The 20,487-nt window shown below is 34.8% G+C and overlaps 1 protein-coding gene across 4 annotated transcripts in view; it reads left to right on the top strand.

Annotated features, from left to right (window-relative positions):
- Positions 1-20,487, top strand: part of UNC13B (unc-13 homolog B) — a 193,813-nt gene that overhangs the window by 66,994 nt on the left and 106,332 nt on the right. For all 4 annotated transcript variants that reach the window (XM_025049704.1, XM_025049703.1, XM_025049706.1 and 1 more), the window contains exons 6-7: positions 855-928; positions 9,336-9,393. In XM_025049704.1, the coding sequence (XP_024905472.1) occupies positions 855-928; positions 9,336-9,393 (132 nt within the window). The remainder of the gene's footprint in view (positions 1-854; positions 929-9,335; positions 9,394-20,487) is intronic.

Here is a 20,487-nt window from a genome sequence, read left to right as displayed (position 1 = left end):
GTTATTTTCTGTTTTTTTTGTTTTTGTTTTTTTTGATAGTAGCCATCCTAATGGGTGTGAAGTGTATCTCATTGTAATTTTGATTGTTTTTTTTGTAATGATCGGTGATGGTGAACATCTTTTCATGTGCTTATTGACCATTCGTATGACTTCTGAGATATACAAATTCTTGGATATACATTTCTTGGAGAAATGTCTGTCACATCCTTTGTTCATTTCTGAATTGGATTTTTGTTTTGTTGTTGTTGACTTTTAGAAGTTCTGTATATTCTGGGTATTAATCTCTTATCAGATATATGATTTGCAAATATTTTCTCATTCTGTTCTGTTCTATTCTATTCTATTCTATTCTATTCTATTCTATTCTATTCTATTCATCTATATGTCTATTATATCACTACCACACTGTTTTGTTTACTGTAGCTTTATAGTAAGTTTTGAGATTAGGAAAATGAGTCCTCCAGCTTTGTTCTTCTTTTTCAAGATTGTTTTGGATATTTCGAGTCCTTTGAGATCCCATATGAATTTTAGGATAGGGTTTCTATTTCTGCAAAAAAAAAAAAAAAATCACTGGGATTTTGATAGTGATTGCATTGAATCTGTAGATCATTTTGGGTAGTATTGACATCTTAACAGTATTAAGTCTTCTGATCCAGTGGGAATAGTAGTACGTTATTTTGTTTTTTCTTTTTTGTGAAGATTCAAATAAATGTTCATAGCAAGAACAGAACTACCAGTAAAATTAGTCCGTTATTACCATTCTTCTAACTTTTATCATTGTGACTGAATAAAGAATTATTGACCCATGATTAAATTATTAACCAGGTAATGTGCTTCCTTCTTTTTCATGGTAGATATCCCAGAGGAGGAAGCCAGATATTGGACCTACAAATTGGAGCAAATCAATGCCTTGGGAGCTGACAATGAGGTATGAACTGCCTTATTTGCAATATAGAGAGATGGAGAAAATCTATTAATAGTATGTCAACGGAGGGACCCATGAGCATGTTGAAGAATGAAAGAAAGTAAACTGTGCGAAAGGCAGCTGGAAGATTGCCTAACATTTCATTAGAAGGATTTTTCTTCTACTTTTCCTGTTCTTCTCATTGCTCTCCAGAAATGGCTGAATTGGCATTAGCCTGGCTCTAGACCATTGGGGAAGGAGCTTATACTAGGGAAACTGTTCTTGTTACACAGATGAACAGAAGGCATTTCTTCTGCTCATTCCAGATTTTTGGATATAGATCCCTATTTGTCTGATCTTTTTAGGGATGTTTAGACTATTGCATTGCTTGGTCTTAACTTATCTCTAGAGATGGATCTGGTGCATAGAAGAGAACACAACTCAATCTGGGCCATCGAGAATGGGGAATGTTTTTAATATTGGAGGAAGGAAAAGATAAGTTATTTTACTTTTGGACATGGTAGACTATTAGCAAACTGGTCTGATTATAAGGTAGAATTCAGAGTGCCGGGAGATATTTTAGTAGAAATGTCTGGTAAGCAACTTCATGAGAGAATCTGAAGCTCAAGGTTGGATGGGGTGGGGAACTATAGATGTAGAGTTTGGATTCATCAACATAATGGTAGCAATTGAAGTCATAGGATTAGACGAGCTCACTCAGATTGAATATGTAGAAAGAGTATTAAAGAAAAACAAGGATAAAACCTTGGGAAACATCAAAGATAGAATCTTGAGAAACAAGAGAGACTGAGAAAGACCTGCGTGAAAGAAAGAGAACCAGAAAAACTTTACGGAACAAGGAAAGAAAGTTTTAAGGCAGAAATTCTTGATAGTGTTAAATGTTACCAAGAACAAAGAAGATGAACAGTGAAATGGAGCTGTTGGATTTGGCAATTAATGACCAAATGCGGTGATCTGATGAGTGCTATTAATTTCCTAGGACTGCCATAACAAAGTACTATAAACTGGACAGCTCACGGTAACTGAAATTTATTCTGTCACAGATCTGGAGGCTAGAATTTTGAAATCAAGGTCAGTCGGCCTGGTCACTTCCTTCCGGAGGCTCTGAGGAAGGAACTACCCTACCCCATGCCTCTCTTCTACCTTCCGATGGGTCCCACCAGCCCTTGCTGTTCCTTGGCTTGTAGGCACATCATTTCAGTCTCTGCTTCCATTATTACATGCCTCCCTATGTATGTCTCTCTGTCATCACAATATGTTACCCCCTCTTTCTATGTCTGTGTCCAAATTTCCATTCATCTTGTAAGGACACCAGACATTGGATTAATTTGTTTGTTTTGTTTTTTTTAAATTATTTTTTATTTTATTTTTTATTTTTTGTTTTTCCGTTGGATTAATTTGATTCCATCTGCAGAGAGATTACATTCACAGATACTAGGAATTAGGACTTCAACATATCTTTTTGAGGGACACAATGAGTTAAACCAAAGACGAAGAAATGGAATTTGAGACAAGTGCAAACTACTTATTTCAGGATTTTCTCTAACTTCACCAAAATTTTTAGTAGGCTTTCTATTATTAAGCTGCGTAACTCTTCTCATGCCAGAGCTAGCACCCCAACTTTTCCTTGTTGAAAGCTCCAATCTTTCTTTTCCCCTTGATAAATGGCCAAAATCCACTCTAGCCTTGCATTCATTTTACACTTTGTGGTTTTGTTTTCCCAAAGCCTGGCTGTGGAGTAGCATACAGCCTTTAAACTCTCATCTTCTTTGTTTTCCTAGTAAAGAAACTTGCTGTACTTTGCTGTCACTGTACAAAATCAGATGAAGGGATTAAAACAATAAAAAATAAATATAACATACAAATATTGCAGAATTTTACAAGTTCTAAAAATGTTGATTTTTGGTCTGTGGTTCTCAACTCTCTATGAGATTTTTGCTTTCTTTTCCTATTCTAGGATATGGAGCTCACTAAGTTTACTTTCCTTCCTACATTGCCCTGTTGTTGTTTTTTTAAACAGCTTTATTGAAATATAGTTTAAATATTTTACATTTCACATGTACATTTAAAGTGTACAATTTAGTGGCTTTTAGTGTGTTTACAGAGTTCTGCATCCATCACAATTAATTTTGCCCCGTAAAAAACCCTGTGCCCTTAGCTATTTACATTCCATTCCTTCATCTTCCTCAGTCCTAGGGAACCACCAGTCTACTTTCTGTCTCTGTACATTTGCTTATTCTGGATGTTTCATATAAATGGAATTATACAATATGTGGTTCTTTTTGACTGGCTTCTTTTACTTAGTCTAATATTTTCAAAGTTTCTGGTATGTTGCAGAATAAATCAGTACTCCATTCTTTTTTATTGTCAAATAATATTCCATTGATAGTTATACTACATTTTATCCATTCATCAGTTGATGGATAATTTGGTTGTTTCCACTTTTTGGCTCTTATGGATAATGGTGCTATGAGCATTCATGTACAAGTTTTTGTTTGGACATATGTTTTCTATTCTCTTGGGCATATATATACCTGGGAATCAATTGCTGGATGAGATGGTAACATGTTTAATTGTTTTAGAAACTGCCAGACTGTTTTCCAAAATGGTTATACCATTTTATATTCCCATTAGCAGTGTATAAGGGTTCCAGTTTCTCCACATCCTTGCCAACACTTGTTATCTGTTTTTTTGATTATAGCCATCCCATTAGGTGTGAAGTGGTATCTCACTGTGATTGCCCCTTTGTTTAAAAACTTTATTGTTGAAATTTTTGATTGTGCAAAAATCTTTCCTCTTTTTTTGCTGGAATATTTTAAAACCAATCCCAGACATCATCTTGTCTCACTCATATACATCTTTAACAGATAATGCCTTAAAAAAAAAGTTGCCATTAACATCAAATTTAACAATAATTTCTTTTTAAAAATTTTTTTATTTCATTAGTTTTAAGTATATAGTACATTGGTTAGACATTTATATAGTTTATGAAACGATCCCCCTGATTACCTTTTCTCTCCTCTGGCTCTACACCTAGCCATTACATTGCTGCTAACTGCATTCCCTATGCTGTGCTCCCCATCCTCATGACCAACTATCAGCTACTAATTTGTACTTCTTTAACCTGTCACCCCTTTCTCCCAGCTCCCCAGTCTCCTTCTCCTCTGGCCATCGCCAGGTTGTCCTCTATATTTGTGAATCTGTTTTCGATTAGTTTGTTCTTTTCGTTCCTTAGATTCCGCATGTAAGTGAGATCATATGGTATTTATTTTTGACTTACTTCACTCAGCATAATCTCTAGGTTCATTCATATTGTCGCAAATGGTAGGTTTTCACTTTTTTATGGCTGAATAATCTTCTATTGTATATATGAACCATAACTTCTTTATCCAAACGTCTCTTGATGGGCATTTAGGTTGCCTCCATATCTTGTTGTAAATAGTGCTGCCATGAACATAGGGATGCATAGATCTTTATGAATTATAGTTTGGGTTTTCTTTGGATAAATACCCAGAAATGCAATTGCTAGATCAAAAGGTATATTCATTTTTAATTTTTTGAGGAACCTCCAGACTGTTTTATATAATGGCTATACCAATTCACAATACCACCAACGGTATATGAGGGTTCCCTTTTATCTACCTCCTTGCCAACACTTGTTGTTCTTTGATTTATTGATGATAGCCATTCTGATTGGTGTGAGGTGATATCTCATTGTGGTTTTAATTCGCATTTCTCTGATGATTAGTAACCTTGAGCACCTTTTCATATGTTTATTGACCATCTGTATTTCCTTTTTGGAGAAATATCTATTCAGGCCTTCTGCTCATTTTTGAATTGTTTTTTTGTTTGTTTGTTTGTTTGTTTGTTTGTTTGTTTATTATTGAATTGTATGAGTTCTTTATATATTTTGAATATTAACCACTATCAGTTGTGTCATAAGTGAATATTTTCTCTTATTGAGTAGGACATCTTTTTGTTTTGTTAATGGTTTCCTTTACTGTGCAGAAATATTTTAGTTTGATGTAGTCCCATTCATTTATTTTTTCTTTTGTTTCCCTTGCCTGAGGAGATATATCTGAAAAGAAATTACTGGTAGCACGGTCACGGAGATTATTGCCTGTGTTTTCTTCTAGAAGTTTTGTGGTTTTAGGTCTTACATTTAAGTCTTTAATCCATTTTGAGTATATTGTATACGGTATAAGAAGGTGGTCTAATTTCATTTTTTTGCATGTATCTGTCCAATTTTCCCAACACCATTTATTGAAGAGACTGTCTTTACCCCATTGTATATTCTTGCCTCCTTTGTCATATATTAAATGAGCTATAGTTATGGATTTATTTCTGGGCTCTCTATTCTGTTCTAAAAATAATTCCTTAATATTATCTAATACCTAGTCTGAGTTCAAATGTCCTTTATTGTCTCAAAGATGTTTTGTTTTTTTTTTTCCACAGTTGATTTGTTCAATTCAAGATCTAAAAAAGTTGTACATTTTTGGTCATGTCTTTTAAATCATTTTCTATAGTTGTTTCCCTTTCCCTCATTTGTTGTGTAGAACTCTGCACATTCTGTATTTGGCTGATTATATATCTCCAAGGTTTCATTTACCCTTTACTTCTTTTAAAGTGAAAATTATATCTAGTAGTTGGAGGATTAAATTGAGATTTAGATTGAAGTTTTTTCTTTTTGGTAGGCAGATAGTGTCTGATCTCACTTTTAGTGATGTTATATTTCAACAGTAGCTTCAACTAGTGTCAGCCTATTTCATCTGTTATAAAGTGATTCCACCAGCTTTTCTTCTAATGGTTTTAGGAGCATGAAAAAATTTTAAGCAGATGTAAAAATAGAAGAAATAGTAAATTAAAACCTATATACTTACTTTCAGGTTTCAGTAAGATTTGGTCAAACTTGCAGCAAAATAATTTTAAAAATACAATGTAGAGTATTATCTTTATATTCTACAGTATGTAATGGTTCCCTTACATAACATCCTTTTAGGTCCAGAAGCACGAGTTAAGACTGGCTTGGAGATCTACTACTTTATAGATTTGGAATGTACCACCGTTTATTGCTTTTCCTGCCCATGGACAATTAGGTTTTTATTACAAGTGCATGTTCCAGTGAACATCCCTGAGCTTGTTTCTCTATGCTTATGTATGAGAGACTCCCTGGATATATATGTGGAAGTAGAATTGCTTGGTTGTGTGATATGCTCTGTTCAACCTTACTAGATAGTGCTAAATTGCTCTCTAAAATAATTGTACCAATTTACATCCCCATTTTTCTTCTTCTCTATATCCTTAATAAAACTCAATATTACCAGATTTTACTCATCTAATGAGTTTAGAGCATTATTTTAATTTTCATTTTTTGTTTATTGGTGACATTCAGTCATTTATTTACCAAATAACTTATGGATTACTATTTACCAGGCATGTTGTAGGTGCTTGGCATATGTCAGAAGTTAAAACAAAGATCCTTGTTCTCATGGATCACATAGGAGAAAGACAATGAGCAGGAAATGTAGTAAATATGGTAAGTGTTAGAAGGTGAGAAATGCAGTGGGAGAAAACCTATTTTCTCCATGCAGGTTTACACTGCTTTTGTTAGATTTATTCCTAGTCATTGTGAATGGTATATTTAAAAATTACGTTTTCTAATAGGCCATTGCTATTATACTTGCTGCTCATTTTTTTTTTTAGCATTCATCTTATTCAGCAACTTTTATTCCACTAGTTTAGAGATTCCCTTGGGTTTTATAGTTTTTGCATTTTTGAATAAGTTTCTATCTCTTTCCAATCCTGATGTTTCATTTTTAAGTTTATTTCATGTATATATATTATTAATAGACTTTATTTTTAGAGCAGTTGTTGGTTTATAGAAATGCTGAGCAGATAGCAGAGTTTCCGTATCACTTCCCTACGGCCTCCACATAGTTTCTCTTATTAACATCTTACATCAGTGTAGTACAGTTGCTACAATTAGTGAACTAGTATTGGTATATTATTAACTAAAAGTTAATAATTTTACTTATTTTTATTATATTTTATTACATTATTAACTAACTCCCCACTCAAAATCCATAGTCTTCCTTCCCCGCCCCCGCCCCTTGCCAAATTTCTTTAGTTTTTACCTCATACTTTTTTTCTGTTCTGGGATCTCATCCAGGACATTGTGTTACATCTAGTTGTCTTGTCTCCTTCTTAGGCTCCTCTTGGCTGTGATATTTTCTCAGACCCTCCTTGGTTTTGATGACCATTTATTTAAAAAAAAATTCATTGTGTAAAATACCCAGTGTAATTTTTAATAGTTGGAGTGAAAGTGGGAGCCTTGTTTTTTTCCCTGGGTATAAGGGGAATGCTTCATGAGTCGTAAAGTATAATCTTTACTGTAGATTTTAATAGATAGCCTTTATCAGATTACCCTTTCTGCTTTTCAGAAATTTTTGTCATGAAAAAGTAAGGGATTTATTCAAGGCCTTTTCTGCATCTATTAGATCACATAGCTTTTCTCCCGTAATCTGCTTATTGTGATGAATTACATGAATAGATTTTCAAATGTTGAACTATTCTTTCATTTATAGACCACCTGGTTATATGTTCAGCATATATATGCACACATACAATATATTTTCACATATAAATATAACATTTATGATGGAGAATATGAATTTGATTTGGTAATCTACTTAGGATTTTTGCATTTATATTTATAAATGAGATTGGCCTGTAATTTTTATTTTTTGTACTATTTTTTCTTTTTTTTTTTGTACTTAGGTATTATAGATTTTTTCTTAGCTCTTTTAACGTTATTGATTAGGTTCTAGTTGTTCTTCAACTTCCTGCTTTGGGCCTTGAAGAGATTCATTAAATATGTCTTAGAATATTTACTCTCATCGCTTATGTCTGAATTCTAGTTTAATACTTAAAGTTTTATGATTTCCTTACTGTTATGCCTGTGTCCTCACTACAAAAACAATTATTATTTATAATGGTTATTATTTATAACTAAGCCCCTTTGTTAGTTTGGAGTGGGTCACTTAACCTTCAAGAAATTTTGAATATTTTTATGATTGGTAGTTTTACTAATACTCTCTCATTTTATATAATCGTGGTTGACTTCTTATCCTTCCCTAATGGAGGTAGTAATAGCAGATATTTGTATCATAGTTTATTGTTTATAAAATACTTTACATATAAAAGTATATTTATTTACAAAAAGTGTTTTATATTTCAGATCTAATCACTTTTAAATGCCCTTCACCACCAACACTACTACATAAGCCATCAGATTTTGCCTGTATATTTGTAATAGTCTGTTACCTCTCTTGTTGCCAACAGTTCATCTTACGCAGCATACAGAGTGATTTTTAAAGTATAATCAAGTCATATATCTCTCATATTTAAAATTGTAAGTGGCTTCTCAGTACACTAGAAATAAAATCCAAACTCGTTACCGTGATTTACAAACTCTGTTCCCTCAGTTCCTAAATCAAGGCCTTGAACATAATAGGTAATCAAGAAATATCTATTGAATAAATGCCTCACTTGTTGGCAGTGTTAGAGAAGCTCTTTCTTGCCCAGGATCTCATAGCTTATTAATAAGTGGCAGAGTCAGGACTAAAACCCCAGATCTCATATTTGCAAGTTGATGGACCAAATTATATTTTTCTAATCCTCCAATGGTCTCCGAACCAAACCTCTGTTTTTAAGACTCTTTGTACCTGCATTAATTTGTTTATACCTTTTTCTGTTTTGTCTTTCTAAATTCTGCACAACCTCAAGACTTGAGCTTAATTCAGCTTTTTTTTTTATAGAACATTTTTTTAATGGCTTCGGTAATCTGTATTTGTTTTTTGGTGGTGATGGTGGTAGGTTGGGTTGGGGAGGCTACAGTATAAGTGGAAAGGACACTCTAGTAGATACCAGATGTTGCATTATATGCTTAAATAATTTCACTGACTTTCCATGTGATCTTGTGAGAGAAGAGGCACTTACTTTTATTTTAAAGATAAGAAAACCCAGTCTCAGGTTTTCTGTCCCATTACCCAAATGGAGAAATCTACAGGAAAACTTAGAGGATTGAGTTTTCTAAAGCTTCTCTAAGATATCTAAGGCTAAGCATTCTACAGCTGCCTGGCAGAGCTGGAAGGGTGCCCAGGTGCCGTTGGTCAGGACAGCCTCTCTGCTATCCAACTTTAGTTTATTGCATTTGAATGCTATATCTGATAGTCTGGCATGTATGTCAGGATCACACAAGGAAATCCGTGGCAGAATCATTTGTTTCTGTTCAGTAAAAATTTTGACTCCAGTCAAATGCTAAACCTTTTTACAGGTAGCTGCAATTTTTTTTCCCTCCTTTTACTTGGGTTTCTTAATTATGTGTTTTTTTCTTCCTTTCTGCTTCCAGTATCCTATTCAAGAAGAAAGCCTGAGGAAGTCGTTGCCCACTGCTGCCGCCCAGTGTTGTAAGTGAGAAACTTGTCTTTGAATCTTTCTTAATCACAGCTTTCTGTGAGTTCTCCAAAAGTGGCTCACTTGGCATTGGGGAGGGTGTTGGTGTATGTTAACAGAAGATATTCCAGAAGCACACCTACTTAGGCCTAGACCTCCAATGGCTCTCTGCCCATTAGCTTTAGGAAGAGATCTTTTGGTTTTCTGTGGCTGTGGGCAGGGCAGTGGTGCTCATCTTTTTTCTCCACTTGCCAGCTTTCATCCCTGAAGGAATGATTTTACTCACTCTCTCTCCATTTACCTGTTATTATTCTTTAAGGCTCAGTTTAAATGTCATCACCTCTGGGAAATCTTCCTGCTGTTTTTTCCTTCCCCCAAGTCTAGTTGAGTTGTCTCTCCTCTGCTTCTTTAGTACAATGGGCATATATCCATTGTATAACTGATCTATATTGTAATTGGTATATATTTATTTCTTTGACAAGAACACATTTTTTAAAGTCATAGGTATTCTTCCATTTTGTATTCCTAGCGTCTGGCTTCATACCTGATAACATAATATAGTCAGCCTCTATAAAGTTTGACAAATGTTGGACTGAGAGAACTTGCCATTTTTTCTAGATTAATTTATTCAGACTACACAGATTCCTTCTTGAAACGAGCTATGCATTATTAGTATATAATAACTTTTCCTCAGTTTCTCTCAAAATAGCTTGAGGATACACTAAAGGACTGACTTGGAGTCTATTCTCTCACTTTTTCAACGCGCACATATGTGTATCTTTGTGTGTGTTTTGTGCTGCTTTTGTTTACTGTCGTTTTTCTGTATCAAATGTCAAACTCTTATCAACCGCAGGTTGAAAGTGGTAGTAATGATGGTAGTAATCATTGTAGTAATACTAGTTATAAGAACCATAGTAGCTAACATATTTTGAGGTCTTAAAGTATGCCAGATGCTGCTCAAAGAGCTAACGTGTACTTCACAACAACCCTAAGACATAGATTTTACTCTTGTCTCCATTTTTCAGATGAGGAAACTAAGACATACAGAGATTGAGTAATTTGCCACAAATCATTTAGGTTGTAAAGGGTGAAGTAAATATTCAGAGACAACCTGATTCAATAGCCTATGTCTTTCTTGAACCACTGTTATACTACTTCCATCATATTGTTTGAGAGAATTGAAACCTCTATTTGTGGTTTGTAAATCCATTGGTTGCCTTCTATTCTACAAGCTGCTTTCCTGATAAAAGTAAGACCAATGACAGAAGTCAACATTTTTTTCTTTATTTAAAGAAAACCTGCTATTTTTCATATCATTTATTACTTTTTTTTTTTTTTTTTTGCCATTTAAGACCTAGAATTTATCAAACATTTAAGTTTATAGGCGATCAGAAGAATCTGAATTGAAGAGCTGGTTGTGATTTAAAAGTCTATAGGTCATCTCTAAAATTCATTATAATGAGCTAATTTTGATCTTTTTTAATCTTTTAAACCTTTTCTAGTCTTGCTAATGAGAAGTGAAATGGAATGATTGAAGACTTCACTTCCCATTTCTTCCTGGGCCCGTTTGATGAAGTGCATTTGAAGTGATTAAATAGCAAATGCCAAGAGGCCAGTAGTAAATAAGTTGCCATAAATAATCAGTGGGTTTATTAATTCTCATACATATTTCATCTGTTTACTGACTAATTTTTATTCTGTGAATAGTCTGTTCCTATCTTTTGACTACTCCTGCATATTTTATTTTGAAAAAATTTAAAGTTACAGAAAAGTTGAGAATAATACAACAAGCACCGATTTACTCTTTACTGGAATCAGTGACTAGCATTTTGCCTCATTTGCTCCCCCTCCTTCCCACCTCTCTCTCATATCTTTATTTCTCTCTCTATATATATACGTACACAAAAATACACACATGTATTTTATGAATCATTCGAGTATAAGATTTCATGACATATCAGCATTTATTTCCTAAGAACTGGGACAGTCTATATAACCAAAATACCATTATCAGAATCAAGAAATTTAAGTCATACAATAATATTATCTAATATACAGTCTATAGAAAGAATTCTCCATTTGTTCCACAGATATTTATATAGCTCTCCCCTGCCCCCAACCTACACTGTATAATCTAATTAAGAACCCATATTTTATTTGGTTGTCCTGACTCTTTAATCTTCTTAATAATAATAAAAACCTTGTCTTTTTGGTTATTTATGACACTGCTATTCTTTTTTCCAATTAGAAAAATATTTAATTCTAATGATAATGTCTAACATAGATGGGAAAGTATACATTAGTACAGGTTTCTAGGAAGCAGTTTTGGCAATATGTACTGAGACTCTTTAAAATATTCATAGCCTTTGATTCAGCAATTGAGTTTCTGGAAATTTATCCTAAGTAATCAAGAAGCAGACAAAGATTTGTGGACAGAGATGTACATTGCAAAATCTTTTAAATAGCAAAATTTGAAAATGACTTAATAGTTAATAAGTAAATGATAATAGCCAAAAGAGTGAATATTATACATTTATTTTAAATTGTGCTTTAAATAATAAATGAGGGAAATTTTCACAAAACTAAGTTAAAAATTATACAAATTTCTCCTGTATGCATGTATGTATGTATGTATGTGTGTATGTATATGTATATATACATATATACGTATGTAATTTAAGATTTACTGCTATGGATTGAATTGCATACCGCTCAAATTAATAATAATAGTCCCCATTATGACTACTTGGAGATGAGGCCCGTGAAGAGATGATAAAAGTTAAATGAGATCATAAGAATGAGACCTTAATCTGATAAGACGGTGCATTTATAAGAAGAGGAAGAGATAACAGAGCCCTCTGTGTGAGTACATAGCAAGAAGGTGACCATCTGTGAGCCAGGAAGAACCTTCACCTGGAGTAGAATTGAGCTGGCACCTTGATCTTGAACTTCCTAGCTTCCAAAACTGTGTGATACAAATTTCTATTATTTAAGCCACCCAGTCTATGGTATTTTGTTATGGCAGCCTGAGCAGACTAATACAGATTTTGGTGACAAAAGGTGGGGTGCTGCTGTAAAAAATACCTACAGATGTAGAAGTTGCTTTGGGCTGGAAGAATTTCAAGGTGTATGCTAGAAAAAGCCAAGATTACTGTGAAGGGACTGTTGACAGAAATATGGATGTTAAAGGCCATTCTGGAGAAGTCTCAGATGGAAATGAGAAACAGTTTATTGGAAATTGGATAAAAGGCGATCCTTGTTATAAAGTAGTAACAAACTTGGCTAAATTGTTTGAGTGTTTTGTGAAAGGTAGAATTTGCGAGCGTTCATATTGGATATTTAGCAGAGGAGATTTCTAAGTATTGAAGGTGTGGCTTGGGTCTTCCTTACTCCTTATAGTAAAATGCAAGAGGAAAGTATTGAAGAAGGAATTGTTAAGCAAAAAGTAGCCCCTCTGAAACAGAAGGAAACAGCCTTGCCTTATGGGCCTGATCTTGGAGATTTAGAAAGTTTTTAGCCTATCCATATTGTAAAAAATGAGAAAGCTTGTTTTGAAGAGAATACTAAAGAGATCATAGGTAGAACTCATGGACTTAGCCATCCCAGCAGAAGCCAGAGATAGAGATGAGATTATACCAGAGACATTGATGATTTCAACTAAAGGGGACAGAGAAAGAGGGATGGGATTGAAGGAAGGCTCTTGGACTTCTTGGATTCTACAGGACCAGACCATAGAGTTATTTGGCTGTAAATATGTGCTATTCTTGAGGAAAGGGAAGAATGACTTGGGAGGTAATTCTGAGAGTATCAGGGCTTCCACTCCCAGTATAGGCCCATAGGGCAAGGCTGTTTCCTTCTGTTCCAGAGGGGGCCACTGCAGAGAGTCAGGGGGACAAGGCCATCTTCGAGAGCTGTGGGTGTGCACCGCCACCCCAGTGGGCCTGAAAGGTGGGGTATTGAACTAAAGAGAATTATTCTCTAGCCTTAAGAAGATCTAAAGGAATTTGCCTGCTAGGTTTTAGACTTGCTTGGGACCTATCTTTCCTATTTCTCCCTTGTGGAATGGAAATACCTCTCTTATGCCTGTTCTACCATTGTATTTTAGAAGCACATAACTTGTCTAGTTTCACAGGTTAAACACTGGAGAGGAATTTTGCCTCAGGATGAATCATACCTGGAGTCTCATATCTGATTTAGTTGATATTTAAATGAGACTTTGGACTTTCAATTTGAGTTGAAGCTGGAATGAGTTAAGACTTTTGGGGCTGTCAGGATGGAATGAATGTATTTTGCATGTGATAAGGACATGAATTTTGGGGGGTCAGAGGCAGGATGCCATGGATTTGTGTCTCCCTTGTGATTGTAATTAGAGATAGAGCCTATGAGAAAGAAGTGTTAAAGGTTAAATGAGGTCCTAGGGTGGGCCCCTAATTATATAGAGTTGGTTCCCTTTTAAAAAAAGGAAGAGATACCAGAGCTCTCTGCTCTGTGAGGACACAACAAGAAGGTGACCACTTATAACCTAGGAAGAGAGTGCTCACCAAAAACTGAACCCTGCTAGAACCTTGATCTTTGATTTTTTAGCTTCCAAAAACCAAGAAAATAAATTTCTGATTTAAGCCACCCAGTTTGTGGTATTCGGTTATGGCAGCCTAGGCAGACTATTACACTTAATGTATCTATACAATTTTGGGAAAACTATCTGGAAAAAGAAGCACCAAAATATTAACCAAACTTGTCTCTGGTATATGGGATTATGACTTTTTAACTCCTGCATTTCTTACATTTTCTAAATATTTAACAATGTGCTACTTTTAATAGTTAAAAGTTATAAAGAGGAGTAATTGAGTTCTCGTTCTAGATCTGGGTTTGCTGCTATCTCTCTGAGTGACTTTGGAAATATTTCCACTGCCTACTTCTGTTTTTTGATGTGTAAAATGGAAGAGTTGGCCTTAATGATCTCCAGATCATATGTATATATAGGTACAGGGTTCAGATCATCAGTTCTCCTGCCCAGGTAGACATCCAATCCGTCTAGCTCCCATTCTTGCAAGCACCCTCAAACTTTGTGAATCTGTGCTTCTTCTCACTTGAATTCAGAGAGGAGAAACATTCATCTTCTCCTAGGAGATGGGGAAGGGAAGGAGTTATCTCTCTGCACCAATAGCTGCTCTCCCCCAAAGCTGTAGAATTTCATACAAACATAGATATTCTATAAATCCAGTTAAATTGTTTACAAAATTTTCTAAAATCTGGATTTATCTGATTGTTTCTTCACAATTAAATTCTAGTTATTACACAGTGGATGTCAATTTTGCAAAATTATCTGATTCCTTTATTTGTAATGCTGCTTTTAATTATTAGTTCAGACGATGTTTTTCAGATCCCTCTACTGCTAAGGTATTTTTCCCCTGTGTAACGAATAAGTAATCTGCGGTTAGGGTACTACTTTGAGACTGTGTGTATATATCCTATTTTCTCACAACTTTTCATTCATTAATATTAGAATCTATTATGATCATTGCCTAAATTTATTATTATATTGGTGGTTGCAAAATGATGATTTTTCTAATTCTGTTGTTACTCTTACATTGAGTAGTTTCTTGTAAAGAAGAGCTTTCTCTCCTCTCCTATCCTCCTTTTTTAATGGCTATCACTATGGACTCATGAATTCTTTTTTTAACTCAGTGTTTTATAATCCAGTTCTGCCTTTGATGCTCAAATTGTCCCAAATTTGGCCTTTGGGAGTCTCTTTAAACCAAATCCTGTGTCTTTTTGACATGGCCCTATTGTTCTTTGACTACTTCCTTTCCTGGTACAAGATATTCCAGGCTCATCTTGTCCTTTTTCTGCCTCTGTCCTAGAATAAGTCATTTCTATAATGAGCTCTCGTCCCTTTTGGTGGGAGTGGTATTTGGAAATCAGGATCTTGGAACTAGTTATATTCATTGCTACCGGAATACAATTGCTTTTTGGCTCTTTGAATGGATAGAGCTAGGAAAACACACACATGCACAACTCATATGTTCATACTGATATCACCAGTTAACACCCTCACCATAGGGTTTTTCGCCCAATCTTCCCCCATTTCATATTAGTGTCTTCTTTCTCTCTCAATGAGAACCCTTGTTTCCAAGAACACCAAATTATTTACTCATTTTCTCTTCCTATAATGTGCACAAGCAAATTTCAGGATCAATATACCAATGTTATTACCAATAACAAGCCTACTAATTAAAGTTTAAGATTCTTGAAAGTTAATTTTTTAAACTTTAGTATATAATTCACATAGGATTACAAAACCATTATCACACCTAAAAATTTAACATAATTTCATAATGTCTTCTGATATCCATTCTGTATGCAGAATTCTCCAATTTTCTTTTGTCCTTTCTCTCCCAGTTTAAGATCCAGTCAAGGTTCATTCATTGTATTTGTATGTGGTAGGAGTTAAGGGTCTAAGATAATCTTTTTGCATGTAGCTATCCAATTGTCCCAGCATCATTTGTTGACAAGGCTATTTTTTCCTCATTAAATTGCCTTTGTATCTTTGAATCATTTTCATTAGCAGCACAACAACCTATTACTTTTCTTCCAGGACTTTTTAGCAAATTTTATTTTATATACTCACATGAAATAGAATGATTATACTTTTCTTTTAGGATGTGTTCTCAACTGAAGGTTGCGGGCAGATACCAAGAGATTCATGTTTTTTGCGTGCTCAAACCTCAGTACATCATGTTTAGTTTTTCTGGTCTTATCTGCATGCCAGCTTTTTCATATTTGAGTAATTTTTGCTCCTCAATTTATAGAGCTATTCTGAGGCTGTGTGATTTGGTCTGCATATTTGGTACAAATCTCTTTTGCAACAAATGGTATAATGTGAACATTTACCTTAGCTACACGCCAAAACATAACCAGGAGAGAAACTGCTCTGTTCTTTTTCCAAATGTCCTAAACTTTCTAAGGCATCAAAGTTCATTCTTTAGTAAGGATATTTCTACGTATGTCTTGTCAAAGAATGCAGCAACACGTGGTGCCACCACACCAAACAGTCTTATGACTACTAAGTTCTACAACTTTCTCCTATTTTCGGTTTTTATACATGTCTATTTTGCCTACCTACTGTATTATTGATGATAGTATCACTGGATGCAATTGAGAAATGAATCAAAAGTGATTCAGAATCTGGCAAGGATTTCATGAGACGGGTACTCACATATTTTGCTGGGGTGTATAAATTAATACAGTCTTTCAAACTCAGTAATTTCACTTCTAGGAAGTATTCAAGGAAAATAACCTGAGATGCAAAGGAAGATTTATGTTTAAGCTTTAATTATAATGGAGAGAAACTGCAAAAATAATGGAAGATTGGACAATTGTGGCATTCCATATGATGGAACCTTTATGCTTTTAAATAAATAATTTTTTAAAATACAGGAAATATTTATGTGAATAAGTTTTAAAACATAGGGTCCTATGCTGATTAAGTAGTATGATTCCAGTAATCTAAACAATAAATTGAATACACATAGGCATAGAAAAAACCCTAAGGAGATACAGTAATGGTGGCTCTCAGTGGTAGGATTGTAGGTAAGTTTTGTTTTGTTTGCACTTTCCAAATTTCTAAATGCATTTCTTGTATGAAAATTAAAAAATATATAAATATTTATTAAAAGTAATCCCAGGCCTGACAATGTAGAGGCAAGTTATTGCAAATTTATTTTTTTAGCTTGGATTTGAGACTCAGTTCAATGGTAGTTGGTTGTTGAGGTTGACATAGTTTTTTAGTTCAACAACACTAATAATTCCTTGACTGGGAATTCTAAGTGGCTCTTAAAGTTTCAGTGGCCCTTTTATTGGTGCTGTCCCTAAAGTTGTTCACGATATCATGTTGTCTGAAATAAAAGGGTTATGGGGTCTATGGTATTTTTGTTTGTAATATGACCTCAAAGATAGCTTGAACTTTTGTTTCAAATACAACCTTCCATTGGTACTTCAAAGCTTTCTCTGATTGTTTGTGAAGGATTTGTTTCACTGGTTTTGTTGCAACATCGCCTTAAATAGTGACAGATCATAACCCAAAATTTCCTGAGTATGAATCAGTCTTTTAAATTAGTAAAATAAAGCATAACACAACATATTGTTTAATTTTTTTTTAAAAATTGAATCAGTTCAGAACATTTGGGTGTGAATCACATCCATGAAAAAACAGTGACCAAACATTCAGAAGCACTGTCAATAATACACTGCTTGACTACCAAGTTGTGACATCTTATTTGACCATCACTAACTTCAAGAGGATTTCTTTTACCAACATACTTAGTGTTTATATAAAATGACTTACCCTTCTTCTTTTCAACTCTTATTGTTATATTTCCTGGTGAACTATCATGTTGATATTATTGATTCTTAGACAGGAAGTAGGAGGTGTTTGGTGCTTCCTACTACTGTTAAGCTACCAGACCTGATATGCCTTATCCCTAGTCTGCACTACATTCAAATACTCCTTTCATAACCTCCTATTGTTCTTAGTCTTCATCTAAACTGTCCACTGCCATGCTATGACTTATTTCTAATATGCTGCCTTTTGAGAGAGGCAGAGATATGGGCCATTTTATATAAGTAACCACTTGGAACATTAGATTCCTGCCTGCTCTACAGATGAGGGTATAATTCCTCCACTAAAATCAACCAAACACACAACTATGGGCAGGTACTGTTAATGCTTCTCGTAGTCCTATTTTTCTAGCATAGATAAGACTAGCTTTAAGCTTATGGAGTATTCTGGTTGCCTCTTGATGGGGGCCAGAACTTGTTTTCCTGGTCCGTGTGATGGTGGACTCCAGTAAAACAAGAATTTTTGTCCATCTGTTTTTGGTCCAGAATGCCTTTCTTCCATTCTAGACTTATCCCATGCCAGATGGAGTAGAACCAGTTGGCAGATACTCACTGTGTCAAGGTGTGATCATATAGACTATGGGATTATCACTCCAGCATTTTGTTCCAGAGGACAACAACTTGAGAGGACCTGACACTTTCTGTCAGATATAACCACCTTGCACAGCTCCATATAAAAAGGAGGGTTGGCTGGCACAAGATCCTCTGGCCTATTCACCAGGAGTTTGTTTTCTGCACTGATTATTTTCTAGAAGATAGTAGCCACCATGCTGATAGCCCCAGCCTAGCAGGAGATCCAGCTCTTAGAGAACTTTGTGGCTTCGGAGTCTGAGCTAGTACGCTCAAGAGCATTATAGTAGGTGAATCTATGTTTCCAATAATGTCTTGTAGAGAACCAGAATCCTTCACCATAACTTTTGAAGGGATAGAACTCAACTTATCCTTATGTCTCTTTGCAGTGCTATGTTGCTATTGCATGGCAGGCCCCTTTAAGTCAGCACAGTCCACTAGGACTTCTGCTGGCCTTCTTAAACAATGCTCTACACTGAAATTGGGGGATAGGTGCCCAAGACAGTCCTGGGAGATCTGAGAAATTATTGAACTCACTCCTGTACCCCAGGCTCCTCTGAGACACTGCCACTGCGAATTTTATTACAAATTTATGCTCTCCTCAAAGCCATAATTTAATACTTATGCAATTTACTTAAATTCAAGGCCTGATAAATGGGCTACTTAGTCCCTACACCAGCTGGCATTCAGCTCCATCTATTGCAGTGCTGCCTCATTAAAGAAATGTTCTAGCTTCATAACTTTCTCAGTCATTTATTGTCTTAATGTGGATTTCGGTATCTATCATGGATTTCAAGTGTTCTGTTCAATGCCCTCTGGATTAAAATTCTGTTTCATTTCAAGTTACCTGGGCTTAAAAGATGCAGAATGTATTGGTTCCTTGTTAGTTAGGATTTCTTGATGGCCATTTGGCATGGCTTTGCAAAGAGCAGCCCAGACTTTTTTCCATATCTCTTATTTGGCTACTGGCTTTTGTCTTCTTTCAAAATTAATTCATTTATAAAACAAAAAAAAATTCATTTATTAAATAGATAATATGCATAATGATACTAAAATATTAAAGGGAATACAATAAAAAGTTATCGCTCCCATTTCTGTACCCAGTCACTTGGATCTTCATCTTAAAGGCAGTTGTTAGCAGTTTCTTATGAATCATTTGAGAGATTTTACGTTTGTCCAAACATGTATGCATGAGAGATAGCTTTTGATTGTTTTTTCCATCATTTGACTTGGTCTTAGAGTACTATACACCACAATAAAATGTTCACAACTAAGTATTTGAGATTTACTTCTTGATCAGTGTTTCTTTTGGGTTCTTACTATGTTTTAAGAATTTATTGAAGCCACAGGGAATAGGTTGTTTACTTTTCCACTGCAAAGATTCCTTTCTCGGAAATCCTGGCTTTGAATACAATAGAAATGTTTCCTCTGTCCTCATTCACATGCCTCTTATGACTTTCACACATTTGTTACTGGTTAAGGACTTCCTGCAGCTTCTGTCCACAAAATGTTTTAGTTTCATTACTAATTTTGAATTATTGGTGGTCACTTTGCATGGTATTGTGAACAATTGTCCCCCTCCCAACATATTATATGTTCCCTTTTACTTTAATTTATAGAAACACATAACATATTCACTATAAAAATCTTCAAATGATTTAGAAATGTGTAATATAGAAAATGAAGGTTCTCTGTAATACTCCCTCTCCAGTCCACTCTGAGATAACTACTTTTCACAGTTTAGTGTATATTCTTCCACCATCTTAATTTTTCTTTTCAAAAAATAAGTTAAAAAATTTAGTTATGCTGTATTTGAGTAAGTGAAAGAATACATGTAACATATGTAAGTTTTGGAGTGTCATCAGCCCGTCACCCATTATCTTCTAGTAGAGTTTAGTGATGTGCTTTAAACTTTTTCTTAGACTTTCCATTGCTCCCTGAGTAACAGGATTTTTTTTCTCCACAAGACTGCATTGTCTCCACAAGACAAGACTGAATTGCAGGAGTAGAGATGTAGTGTTCTGTTTCTTTTGGTGTCCGCACAGCTATTAATTTCACCCTCTGATGTTTTAAGTACCAGGGAATGAAACCTTGTTGTTTGCCCTTGAGAGATCTCATTCAACCTGGGTTTTAGGGAA

Source organism: Pteropus alecto, unplaced genomic scaffold, assembly GCF_000325575.1.
Source record: "Pteropus alecto unplaced genomic scaffold, ASM32557v1 scaffold206, whole genome shotgun sequence".
NCBI classification, from domain to species: domain Eukaryota; kingdom Metazoa; phylum Chordata; class Mammalia; order Chiroptera; family Pteropodidae; genus Pteropus; species Pteropus alecto.
Note: the sequence above shows the minus strand (reverse complement) of the source record. Positions and strands in the feature narration are given on the sequence as shown.